The 13,664-nt window shown below is 42.0% G+C and overlaps 1 protein-coding gene across 1 annotated transcript in view; it reads right to left on the bottom strand.

The window, feature by feature from the left end:
* Nucleotides 1-10,091, bottom strand: part of LOC139154874 (beta-galactoside alpha-2,6-sialyltransferase 1-like) — a 33,934-nt gene extending 23,843 nt beyond the window's left edge. The window contains exons 1-3 of the mRNA XM_070729957.1: nucleotides 10,029-10,091; nucleotides 9,921-9,979; nucleotides 7,690-8,417 (exon numbers count right to left, since the gene is read on the bottom strand). Of these exons, the coding sequence (XP_070586058.1) occupies nucleotides 7,690-8,417; nucleotides 9,921-9,979; nucleotides 10,029-10,091 (850 nt within the window). The remainder of the gene's footprint in view (nucleotides 1-7,689; nucleotides 8,418-9,920; nucleotides 9,980-10,028) is intronic.
* Nucleotides 10,092-13,664: the final 3,573 nt, after the last annotated feature.

Raw genomic sequence — 13,664 nt, 5'->3', positions numbered from 1 at the left:
ATCATAATCTCCCTGTTCCTGCTTGTTATACCTCTAGCTATGCAGCCAAGCATCCTACTTGCTTTCCCTACCACCTGACTGCACTGTTCACCCATTTCAAGGACAAGTTCTGGGAGTGAAGCAGGATCGGATGATGAGGTAGCTACAGGCAGCCCATTAGCTAATTGTCCCATTAGTGAGTCATCATCATCATAATTAGACTCGGAAGAAGAGGCATTCATAGATGCTCGCAGGTGCAGGTTTATGACAAGAAGGGAACAACTGCACAAGTATTATAGAAAATAAGGGAGAACACCTGTGGCTGGGCCAATTAGGCTAATGGGGCTGCTGATAAATTGCCAGCGTGGTTGAGAGCGTGCGTGGGAAATTATCCATTTGGTGAGAGAGAAATGCTGTTTGCTTTTGAATTTCCTCAAGGTTTAGAAGGACTGTTTTGAACAATTCACAGTTAAGTACAGCGTGAGGACTCTTGAAGGGGGGTGGCTGTGACGTCTTCACAGCTGCCTCTTATCTGCTCTGCTTTTGTTTTTGTTTTTCACAGCCTTCCAGGCTCGTGGTTTGTGGGAGAGCACTTTGGCTGATTTAAAGTGCATATGTACAATATTTTTCTGTTGATAAACCGACTCTTTGTTTACTTTACCACAGTGTGTGTTTGAATTTACACTTTGGACTTAATTGGGGCTCGTAGGTGAAGCCCGGCATAATATAACCAAGAAAAGAAGTCACTCTTAACTCCCTCCCCCAAAATATCTCATTGGTTAGCATTGGACCAGAATACCTCCAGAACCGCCTTCTACCACACGAATCCCAGCGGCCGATAAGGTCCCACAGAGTTGGCCATCTCCAGGTCCCGTCGACCAAACAATGTCGTTTGGCGGGCCCCAGAGGAAGAGCCTTTTCTGTGGCGGCCCCGGCCCTCTGGAATCAACTCCCCCTGGAGATTAGAACAGCCCCCACCCTCCTTGTCTTTCACAAATTACTCAAGACCCACTTATATCGCCAGGCATGGGGGAACTGAGACATCTCCCCCAAGCTTTTATATTTTATGTTTGGTATGTATGTGCTGTATGGTTTTAATTGCTGGGGTTTTATGTATTTTTTCTTTTAATATTAGATTTGTATCACTGTTATATTGTTTTTATTATTGTTGTGAGCCGCCCTGAGTCTTCGGAGAGGGGCGGCATACAAATCTAATAAATAATAATAATAATAATAATAATTATTATTATTATTATTATTATTATTGGAATTCTCCTGCTGTGTTTTGTCTTTTAAAATTTACGATCTCCTATTCCTCAAGGACTATAGAACACATTGTACTCAGCTAGAAATCACCTCCCCTGTAGACCTTTTCTTCCTAGTTAGAATTTTTTTAAAAAAAAAATTAAAAAATTGATGCTCGGGTGAGGATTGGGGAATTTCCGGGGTTTGACAAAAAGCATTATGTATGGCTGTTGTAAATGGTTTTCTGCACCACCTGAACAATTGTGTGAGGGAAATCCCTCGATATTATTATGACATGCAATAATCCGCTTCTTTGTACTTCATTTAAAAAATTGGGGGGGGGGAAAAGAATATTTTATTTACTTATATTATTGTGCATCAGAGGGGTGGGGGAAACCTTCTTTTCTAAAACTTGCCACATCATTTTTCTGAGGGAAAAACAGGGACCGCTATCTCTTAACTGGACAGACCTCTTCTAAAGTAACTCTGTAACTCTCATGGTTTCCATGAGGGAGCTCCCCCCCCCTTTCACTGTTGTTTCTCAATGGCAGAAAAAACACACTTTTTTTTTCACTTCATCCCCTTGAGACTTGAAGGAGCTTCCTGCAGATTAGCCTGCTGGAATTGCCTATCAGCAATTATCTAATCTTGCAAATCTTTCACCACCCACAGCCCGTTCATAAAAAATTGCCAGTACTGCGAATTCACACCACCCAATGCCCTTGACAGCATTCTAGCCTCCAGAAAGCTTTAATTCCTCCTGAGCACTTTGTAAACATGGTTTTTCCCTTCACAGCAAGTTTACAGACTCCACAATATACAGTAACAGGCATGCACGGAAGCAAAGAAATCAGCGAAAAGCACATGCAAGATTTTGATGATTTTCGGCCTTTCTTTGTTTCTGCACATGCCGACCTCCAGGACAATCATAGAAACACAGAAACATAGAAGTCTGACGGCAGAAAAAGACCTCCTGGTCCATCTAGTCTGCCCTTATACTATTTTCTGTATTTTATCTTAGGATGGATATATGTTTATCCCAGGCATGTTTAAATTCAGTTACTGTGGATTTATCTACCACGTCCAAGGATCTACTACTCTTTCAGTAAAATAATATTTTCTCATGTTGCTTTTGATCTTTTCCCCCAACCAACTTCAGATTGTGTCCCCTTGTTCTTGTGTTCACTTTCCTATTAAAAACACTTCCCTCCTGGACCTTATTTAACCCTTTAATATATTTAAATGTTTCGATCATGTCCCCCCTTTTCCTTCTGTCCTCCAGACTATACAGATTGAGTTCATTAAGTCTTTCCTGATACGTTTTATGATTAAGACCTTCCACCATTCTTGTAGCCCGTCTTTGGACCCGTTCAATTTTGTCAATATCTTTTTGTAGGTGAGGTCTCCAGAACTGAACACAGTATTCCAAATGTGGTCTCACCAGCGCTCTATATAGCGGGATCACAATCTCCCTCTTCCTGCTTGTTATACCTCTAGCTATGCAGCCAAGCATCCTACTTGCTTTCCCTACCGCCTGACTGCACTGTTCACCCATTTTGAGACTGTCAGAAATCACTACCCCTAAATCCTTTTCTTCTGAAGTATTTGCTAACACAGAACTGCCAATACAATACTCTGGTAGGAAAAGGTAAGTGCAGCCCTTTACTGTGCCCTAGGTGAGTTCAAATCACTAGGACCAGATGGATTCCATCACAGAGTTCTGAAAATGCTGGCAGATGTGATCTCTTGAGTCATCAAACCATATTTTTCAAAGATTCTGGGTCTTCTGATGAACTACCAGAAGACTGGAAAGGAACTATGGTGGTTCCCATCTTCAAAAAAACAACAACGGGTGGGTGGGAGGAAACAGTTCCAGGAAACTACAAACCAATCAGTCTGACATCAAAACTGGAGAAGATCCTAGAAAATATGATCAAGCAATGGATCTGCAATTGCCTAGAACTTAGAAGTAAGCAAAGCTATTACAAGAAGCCAAGATGAGTTTATCAAAAACAAATCATACCAAACAAATTTTATTGCATTTTTGGATAAAGTGACTAAACTAGTCACTGTGGATATACTACACATGGACTTCAGTAAGGCATCTGATAAGGTAGTCCACAGCCTACTTATTGGTAAGATAGAGAAATGTGGAATAGCAGCATCGCTACTAGGTGGATTCATAATTCAATGTGTGGTCTTCAATATGTGAAGGGAAGTATGCAATATCCCAAGGTTTTAAGCTCAGTACTCTTCGACATCTGAATAAATTAGATTAGATTAGATTTATTGGATTTATACGCCGCCCCTCTCCGAAAACTCGGGGCGGCTCACAACAAGATAAAAACAATACATAATAACAAATCCAATACCCACCAATCCAATTACAATTTTAAGCTAAAAATTCATAAAACAACCCCAGAATATTAAAACACGCATACAATCAATCTAACACCAAAACAACATGGGCAAGGGGGAGATATTTCAGTTCTCCCATGCCTGACGGCAGAGGTGGGTTTTAAGGAGTTTGCGAAAGGCAAGGAGGGTGGGGGCAATCCTAATCTCAGGGGGGAGCTGGTTCCAGAGGGTCGGAGCCGCCACAGAGAAGGCTCTTCCCCTGGGTCCCGCCAGATGACATTGTTTAGTCAACGGGACCCGGAGAAGGCCAACTCTGTGGGACCAAACCGGTCACTGGGATTCGTGCGGCAGAAGGCGGTCCCGGAGATATTCTGGTCCAGTGCCATGAAGGGCTTTATAGGTCATAACCAATGATTTATATGACAGGATAATAGGAGAATTCATAATTTGCAGACAACACCAAGCTAAGGAGATAGCCAACACTTTTGAAGGTAGGCTCAAGAACCAGAAGGATCTTGACAACTTGACAACTATCTAATGCACTCAGTTGGTGAGAAATGTAAGCTTTTGCACAGGTAAGAAAAAACAAATACATAGGCATAGAATAGGTGGCACCTGGCTCAAAAGCAGTAATTATAAGAGGGATCTCCTAGTAGACAACCACTTATGTATGAGCCAACAATGTGTTGTGGCTACCAAAAAGCCAATATAGACCTAGGCTGCAGCAACAGAGGAATATCAAGTTCATGTGCTCCAATATATAATGCCTTGGTAATACCACCCTTGGAATATTGCATCGAGTGCTGGTTACCATGATACAAAAAAAGATGCTGAGACTCTAGAAGAATGCAAAGAAGATGATTAAGGATCTAGAGGCTAAAATATTTGATGAACAGCTGCAGGAACTGGGCATGTCTAATCTAACAAAGAGAAGAACTAGGGGTGAAATTTTCCAATATTTGAGAGGCTGTCACAAAGAAGAGGGGGACAACCTGTTTTCCAAGTACAGGAGGGCAAGACAAGAAGTAACAAATGGAAACTTATCAAAGAGTGATCCGCACTAAAACTTTCAACTCTAGTATTCTGTATAGTTCTCAAAGATTTGTTCCACTTCTTTTAGACTGGCAGTGCATATGCTGTTTCTGTTTTCCTAGTTGGAGTAGCATCATATTCTTTTCAAAGGGCATTGATCCAGGTTTGGGTACCCTTTGCTAGTTCTGGAGCTAGCCATATATTTTGAAATATTTTCTATCTCAGAGTTTTCCCCAGATTCCTACTGATGGTGATGGCAGTATCATTATTTGGGCCTATTTTGTGCTTCTGAACCAAAATGGCACACCAGTCACTGAGAGCAAAGGTTTGGATACTTTTGTCACATGCAAATATAGCGTTTTGGATGATTTTCCTCAATAAGTGTTCTGCCGGCGTGTCCCAACTGCCCATAATTACAGGGTAATTAGTCCAAACAGACACACACCACACGATAGAAGGAAAACAAAAGGTCTTTATCAACAGAAAAGCAGAAAAAACTCCCTTTTTAAATGTCAAAGGGATTTTCTGGTACACACAAGGCACAGGTTAAATGCAATCCAATTTCTCACCCAGTAACTGGGAAATTGAGTCCAATTCCAAAGTCCAGAAATTACACACACAGTCTTGAACAGAGAAACAGCAAACCACAATCTTGACGAAACTATGAATCAGATAAACTTCCACGAGGCTAAACCAGCACGCTGCTCTTTTTATCTGTAGCACTAATTACAGCAGCCCCACCCAACCACAGGTGGCCTCACTTATCTCCTGTAATAATCCTTCAGTTGTTCTCTCCTATGCATCACTCTATGCATGCGTGGGTCCGTCATAAGTTCTTGTTCAGAATCCAGGGATGATAAGGAAGATTGATCTCCTCCTGAGCTGTCTGCCAAACTCCCCCCTTCCCTGCCACTCACTCTTCCTTCATCAGAGGAGACTTTGTCGGCAGATTCTATTGGGAGAAAAACAGGCCTGTGGCATGTGGATGTTTCCCCCACACCCACCTCCACATTCCGTGGGGCAGGAGTTGGGCCAGAACCACAACAATAATTAAGTGAATGACTTTATGCATTTGCTTAGTTGTTTCCCTTTATCTAGCAGTTTTAGGACTCATGTTCATATTTATGCAGAGATATATTCACAGTCATTCTTAAGCACTAGGTTCCCTTAATGAAAGAAAGAAACAAATATGCTAAACCAAGATTAGCATATTCTGCAAAAGCTGCACAAATCTTTATCTATTCTGCTACATTATTTATTTGTTTTGTCAAGTATGTATTGATGGTATACAAAGATATAATAATATTTATATACACGATACACACATACACACACACACAAGGGGGGAGGAGACAGGGATGGAAAGAGAGGAGAGTGTCTTAGAGTGTTATTTTGTGTCATTTTGATTAGTGGTGTGCCCCAGGATTTTGTAAATGTAAAAAATGTGCCGGGGCTCAAAAAAGGTTGAAAATCACTGTAAGGAACAAGTTAGAAAGAAAAGGTGGGACTTCTAGTATAACATACAATTGTATTCCTTGGCTCTTCCATAAAAAGAAAATAATAACTGTTGTGGTTGGCTCTGGCCCAGCTCCTGCCCCAGGGAATGGGGAGGTGGATGCAGGGGAAAATTCAACATGTCACAGGCCTGTGTTATTGCCGACAGAAGCAGATCAGAGTTTAGTTTCCTCGGACAAAGAAGAAGGTGGGAGTGGGAAGGTTGGCAGAGGAGGGCTTGGCACACAGCCAAGACAGTCAATCTTCCTTATCTTCTATAGCTTCAGATGATGACATTTTCGACCCACGCAAGCGCAGAATTATGCGTAGAAGAGACCAAGTAAAAACATATTACAGGAAATAAGGGAGGCCACCTGTGTTTGGGTGGGGCTCCAGTAATTAGGGCTGCTGATATAAATAGCAGCATGTGGGTTTGGCCATTGTGGAAGAATATCTGTTGCAGTATCGTCAGGAATCTTATGTTGCTGGACTTTGTTGCTTTTTCACGCCTTTGAAACCAAAGCAGAGCAGCGTGTGTGTGTGTCTCCCTTCGTTGGAAGAAGAAGGGGTGTGAAGTTTCTCCACAGCTGCTGGCTAAGTACTTAATGACTGCTTAAGGGAAACTGTACAGACTACCTGATTGTGTTGGGAAGAGTGCTCTTTGTAATACAAAAAGAGTGCTTAGTTTATTTTGACTTTTGTGATAAAGAACATTGTTTTGAATTTTCAAACGTGTGTGTGTCTGAAATTTGTATCCTTGAATTTTCAGGAGGGTCCTATCAGAGAGCCCGGCAGAACAAATAACGTTTTCATACAACCATGAATTATAGCATTTATTTAAGAATAACATATTTATCAACAGGATAGGGAAGACTAAGTAGACAACCATCCCATCGGAATATTAAGGGAATATTAACATTATGGAGGATGCCTAAGTGCACCAGAATGCCTTCCATCCCCTGTCCTAATGTTTCTCTTTTACTAGTATCATGTACAGTGGTACCTCATAATACGAACCCCTCTTCTTTGCCTCTTCTTACGAACTTTTTTCTTCTTACAAACCTGCCGCCGCCGCCGAGAAGCCCTGCCTCCCGGCTGTCGCTTTTTGAAACAGCCGGGGGGCTTCCCAGCGTCATCCTGAACCCGAACGCCAAACCCAAACTTCTGGGTTCGGCGTTCGGGAGGCCGCCGAGAAGCCCCCCGGCTGTTTTAAAAGGTGACAGCCAGGCGGCAGGGCTTCCCAGCGGCCTCCTGAATGCCGAACCCGGAAGTTCGGGTTTGGCGTTCGGGTTCAGGAGGACCCCTGGCTGTTTCAAAAGGTGACAGCCGGGCGGTGGCGTTTTTTTTGCATTTTTTTTTCCGTTGCACAGATTAATTGATTTTACATTGTTTCCTATGGGAAACAATGTTTCGTCTTACGAACTTTTCATCTTACGAACCTCCCCCTGTAACCAATTAGGTTCGTAAGACGAGGTATGACTGTATATAAATATTATATCTTTGTATACCCCCAATACTTACTTGACAAAATGAGTAAATGAATAAAATAAATAAATATCTGATTTTTCCTTCAACACTCACCAATTTCCTTGCCCAGTCCTGATCCCAACATGGAGCCAGCTGAGCTGACCACTGCACATGTCTTCAGGTGACCGTGTTCTTCTGCCAAACTCCTCTGAGGCAGCAGACCCCTCCAAAATGGTTCTGCGAAGGGTCCTTCATCCCCCGACACAGTGGACACATTCACGCGGCTTTTGAGCTGGCACAAGAGGTCCATCCCAGTTAGGTTTGGATTGCCTAGGCGCCGCCCAGCACCTGAGGGCACCTGATACTTGTTCCTTGATCGATAATTCTGGAAGACCTGACGGAGACGAGGGTTCAGGACTTGAGACGAAAGCTTTTTCTGCCATAGAGGCCATGGTAAGGGCTGTCCCTGGTGGGTGAGACGAGAAGCCTTCCTGAATATTTGAAACACCTCCCAACTTTGCCACCACTTCTTGATTCTGGAGAAGAAGGAATCTCCTGTCACAGTCTGTGACGTAATTTCTAACTTCCGGTTGACAGAACTAACAGCTGAGGGGAGCTTCAGAGTTCCGGTTCTCTCTGAGGAAGTTTGACTGTTCTGAAAGAATGTTCTTATAAAGTTGGAAGGCAGTCCTGGCTCGTGGGAACCCAAATGCCACATTAGCCCTTTCTGTAGGCAAACTAAGCTCAGCATAGTTAAACATAGGACAGCAAAACTCAGCCAAATGCTAATGGTCCTCCATTTCCAAGGTGGTCGTCGTAAACACCATAAGGTATCCCAAGATCTGTGGAGAGATGGGCAACACAAGATCAGCCAATTTTGCTTAGCATCTGGTTGGTTCTTCTACTACCACAACCATAGTTCCCTCTAAGCTGAGCAGTGAGCAGTCGCTCACTTAAAAATCATCATCAACTCAGAGTTTTTCAAACCTGCCCAGAAGCCGAGAGGGAAAGAGTGAGAGGGAAGGAGAGAGAGAGGAAGAGAGGAAGAGAGAGAAACAGATAGAAAAAAGAGAGTAAGGAAAAGAGAAAGAAAAAGAATGGGAGTAAGGAAAAGAGAAAGAATATCAAAATCTAGTTTGAAACTAGCTCAACTATTTAAGTGGCATTTTGATATTGATAGAGTTGCCCTATTATGAGCTCACTGTTATAGACACACAGTACAGTATTTTATTTTGAAATTCTCTGAGGCAAAACAGGGTGGGTTTTTTGTTTGTTTGTTTGTTTGTTTTTTTATTTAATATTTCTGTGCCACCCAGTCCCGAAGGGACTGCCGCTCAGACACTATACTTTTCCGCCCCCCCCCAAAAAAAAAAATTAGAGGGAACACTGACCACAACATGTAGCTGTTTCTTTTTAAAAAATGGTTTTATTGATTATATAAAGTTTTAAAAAAGGAAAAAAAACATAACATAACAAAACATTGAACGAACATTTCCGTAATGTGATTGGTACACATCATAAAGGTGCAAACTTAGTATTGTGACTATAAGAAGTGATTTTTATAAGTACATCAAAGTTATAGATAGTAATTGATCACTAAATACATACTGTATATATACCGTAAGTATGGGGTAACACAATTTACATTTTCATTCTTATTTTCCTTATATTTAGATCTTATATAGTCAGATTTAAATTCCATAGGTTTATGATGATGCTATCCAAACTTCTTTATTGACTATTTGTCAACTAAATTGTTGACTGCTAATTTGAGACTTTAAAGATTTGGTTCAAGTTATTTCAAACAGCACTGGCTGTTTCTTTAATGTGGTTTCAATTTCCAAGCAGGTTATGGTAAAAATGACCAGTTAAAGCAGAACAAAAGAAGTTCAACTCAGCCGACATCTAATATTATCAGAGTTTGTTGCAGCACACACAAGCAGAGCTTTTAAGCAGGATTCAAATGTATTTATATACATAACAATGCATAAGGAATACAATGTCTTTGTAGGTTTTTCCACGTTGTAGAGAAGAGAAATGGCAAGTACAAACACAGCACAAAATGGAGAAAACAAAATGGAGGAAAAGAGAAGCTAGCACCTCAAGCTTATATACAGAACAGTTAAGCCATGCCCAGGCTCCTTGCTGCCTGAATCAGTAAACAGCCCCCATTGGTTCACCTTGCTGCTATGTCCTATTCAGTAGTGGGCTGCTCCATGGATTGACCGATGTGCAGTCCCAGTAGGAAAAATTGGGATGCGCATGCAGCTGCACATCACTGGCGCATTCGCACATGCCCTGCATCAGATTCGGCTTCTGCTCACGTACCAGAAGTGAAATCTCACCTGAGGACACTTGTGCAAGTGAGATATTGGCAATTTTCACCAATTTTTTGCTTATCCACCTGTGTCGAAGACAAAATCGCCAAATCTCACTCGAGTGTGCATTCTCACATGAGATTTCGTTTCTGGAGCATGCGCAGAAAATGAATCTTGCGTGGACATCTTGCGTAGCATCGGCAATGGGAAGCCCTTCACTGGTCCTATTCCAGTTCATGAATATTCTGACAAATATTCCAATGGCCAATCAGACGGTTCCAGCAAGCTAACTGTGGGAGAGAAATTGAAATTGCAGCCCAGGAACCATACGTGACACAGTGTCATCAATCTGGTGGCCTTAATTTTTATCTGTTTTTAATTCCTTTATAAAGGAATTATTAATTAGGTTTTGGAATTTTGGAATTTGGCTAATTTATTTATTTATTTATTTTATTAGATTTGTATGCCGCCCCTCTCCGAAGACTCGGGGTGGCTAACAACAATAAAAAGACAATGTAAACAAATCTAATATTAAAAATAATCTTAAAAAACCCAATTTAAAGAACCAATCATACATACAAGCATACCATGTATAAATTTTATAAGCATAGGGGGGAAGGGAAAATTTCAATTCCCCCATTCCTGACGACAGAGGTGGGTTTTAAGGAGCTTGCGAAAGGCAAGGAGGGTGGGGGCAACTCTGATATCTGGGGGGAGTTGGTTCCAGAGAGTCGGGGCCACCACAGAGAAGGCTCTTCCCCTGGGTCCCGCCAGACGACATTGTGAATTGGGCACTATTAGGAGATAATACCTGTCTGTTTGTTTGGTTTTCTTTTGGTTTTTTTCCCCCTTGAATCGGCCACTGGAAGTTGCTTGGTGTTTTTTTCCTTTTTTTTTCTTTAGAGGTTTCTTATTAATGGGCGATTATCATTTATAAAGGTTTTTGAATATATGTGAAAATTGATTTAGAAGAGATATGGAGAAATTTAAAACTTTATAGCCTATTCAGCTTGAGACAACTAAAATATTGAACAGCTTTAAAGAGGTTTTAGTTTTTAGCATTTTTGTATAACATAAGAAAGTGAGCAGCTATTTTTTTATCCAGATGTTAAAAGTCAAGGTGGCAGCACCAGAATTTGTAAAATGAATTTAATACAAAGCAACTTGATGTTATTGGTATTTTTAATTGTATTGTGATTGGAGAGAAAATTTTTAAAAAATGAGAAAAAAAATCTGGTGGCCTCCAGAATGGACATCGCCAAAGAAAACTCTTGTTCCATCTACTTTTTGCATGTTTTGAGAATTTAGAGAAATAAGATACAAAATGCATGTCATCAACTTCACAGATACTTAAGGTACCTATTTCCCTTCAACCAACCAAACAGCAGTAGTATTTGCTCTTTTGGCTTACAAACCTCTACATTAAGTGTAAAACCTAGAGTGGTCTTTGAGCCAACAGATATATGGATCACTTCTAACATAAGCTGACCAGATTGTAACTTCGGTAAAGCGGGACACATAAGAACATAAGAAGAGCCATGCTGAATCAGGCCAAAGCCCATCGAGTCCAGCATTCTGTGTCACACAATGGCCCACCAATTGTCCATGGGGATCTTGAGCAGAAAGAGAAGGCAAAACCCTTCCTTTCCCTTGACACCTAACAAATGGTACTCAAGGGAATCCTGCCTGACTCAACCAATGTAGAAGCGGCACATGGACATCCATTTCAATAACCACCCATACACTTGGCATCCATGAATCTGTCTAATCCTGCCTTGAAGCTATCAATTGTCTTTCCTTTCCATTTTATCATATATATTCTTTCCTTCCCACCTACTTCTCTTCCTCTTCACTTCCTATCTTTTATATATCACTTAATGTCTACTCCCTTTCATATGTATTGTATATTGGACAAAGAATAAATAAATAAATAAATAAATAAATAAATAAATAAATAAATAAATAAATAAGGCTGACAGCTGTCATGACCTCTTCTGGAAGTGAATTCCATAAACCAATGACCCTCTAGGTAAAGAAATATTTCCCTTGATTTGTCCTCACTTTCTTACCTATGAGCTTTAGGGAGTGCCCCCTTGTCCTAGTATTGTGTGATAGAGAAAAGAATTTTTCTCTATCCACCTGCCCCCCACCCCGGCAATGGTGTCCGGCTTTACCGATGGATAGCTCAGAGTGAATAAAGCCTTTCCTTTCTCTGCCAAACTCACTTCTTCTCTGTCACTCATGGGAGGAACCTTCCACCGGTGCCCAGATACAGGAAATGCTACTGACTCTGGGCAGTCCAGAGAAAGGAAAATTGGGACTTTTAAAAACCCCCACAGGACATGGAACAAATTATTAAAAATCAGGACTGTCCCGACAAAAGCAGGACGTCTGGTCACCTTACTCTAACGTGAACACAACTATCCTTCCTTGATTGATTTTTCTGGAGCTATGCTTCCTGTATGAACAGATTGATTCCAGTTAATTAATGTTATGGTTAGCTCTGGCCCAGCTGCTGCCCCAAGGAATGTGCAGGTGGATGTGGGGGAGACATCCACATGCCGCAGGCCTGTTTTTGCTCCTGATGGAATCTGCCGATGAAGTCTCCTCTGACCAAGGCAGCATGAGTGACAGGGAAGAGGGGAGTTTGGCAGACAGCCCAGGACGAGATCAATCATCTGTATCATCCTTGGATTCTGAACAAGAATTAATGACACATCCACACATGCGTAGAGTAAAAGTTCCATTTTGGATTTCGGCAATATAAGTTTTTAGATACTCCAACAGACCAGACTGGTCTAATATCTTAAGGTATAAAGATATATTGACACAGTCATTGAAGTTACAGTCATTTCAAGAGATAGAAAAGCAAGGCGTAAAAAATAGATTGGTTTATATATCTTCAATTGCAATCAAGGGCAGATAAAGATCTTAAAGTAGAAGGTATTAACTTACAAAAAACTGAGCTATTAAAAAAAATAAGTACTTCTTTTCTATTGCATTAGATTTTGAACAGGTGAAGGACACGATGATAAAATGGATGAGAAATATAGTCTGTACAATTGATATAGATAGTTGGTAGCAATTATGGAAGCAAAATTACAAAATGACAATTATTATTAATATTATTATTTATTGGATTTGTATGCCGCCCCTCTCCACAGACTCGGGGTGGCTAACAACAGCAGTAAAACAGTACAACAAAATCCAATACTAAAAAAGCAGTTAAAATCCCATTACAGTGGTCCCACGATTATCGCGAGGGTTCCGTTCCAGGACCCCTCGCGATGATCGGTTTTTCGCAGATGGTGTTTTTACTTCCGCTGCAGCAGCGAGGAGCCGAAGATTGGGGTTTCCCCGCCGCCCACGCAAACTCCTCGCTGCTGCCGCGCCCGCCGCTTGTCCGCCCGCCGCTTGTCCGCCGCCTGCCTGCCCGCGCGCCCGCCCTTCGCCCGCCCACGCCGTTCGCTCGCGCCGCTTCCCAGCTGAGTCCTGAAGCGAACTTCCGCGTTTGGCTTCAGGACTCAGCTGGGAAGCGGCGCTGGGGTTTCCCCGCCGCCCACGCAAACTCCTCGCTGATGCCCGCCGCTCGCCCTCCCGCCAGCAAGAGGGGGAAGACCCAGGGAAGCCGCCCGGCAGCTGATCTGCCCGGCGCCATCTACGCATGCGTGGCCATAGAAAAAAGGGCGTGCATGCGCAGATGGTGTTTTTACTTCCGGGTTGAAAAATCGCGATATAGCGTTTCGCAATGATCGAGATCGCGAAACTCGG

Source organism: Erythrolamprus reginae, chromosome 1 (genome assembly GCF_031021105.1).
Source record: "Erythrolamprus reginae isolate rEryReg1 chromosome 1, rEryReg1.hap1, whole genome shotgun sequence".
NCBI lineage: Eukaryota > Metazoa > Chordata > Lepidosauria > Squamata > Dipsadidae > Erythrolamprus > Erythrolamprus reginae.
This window is presented reverse-complemented; position numbering and strand designations above follow the sequence as displayed.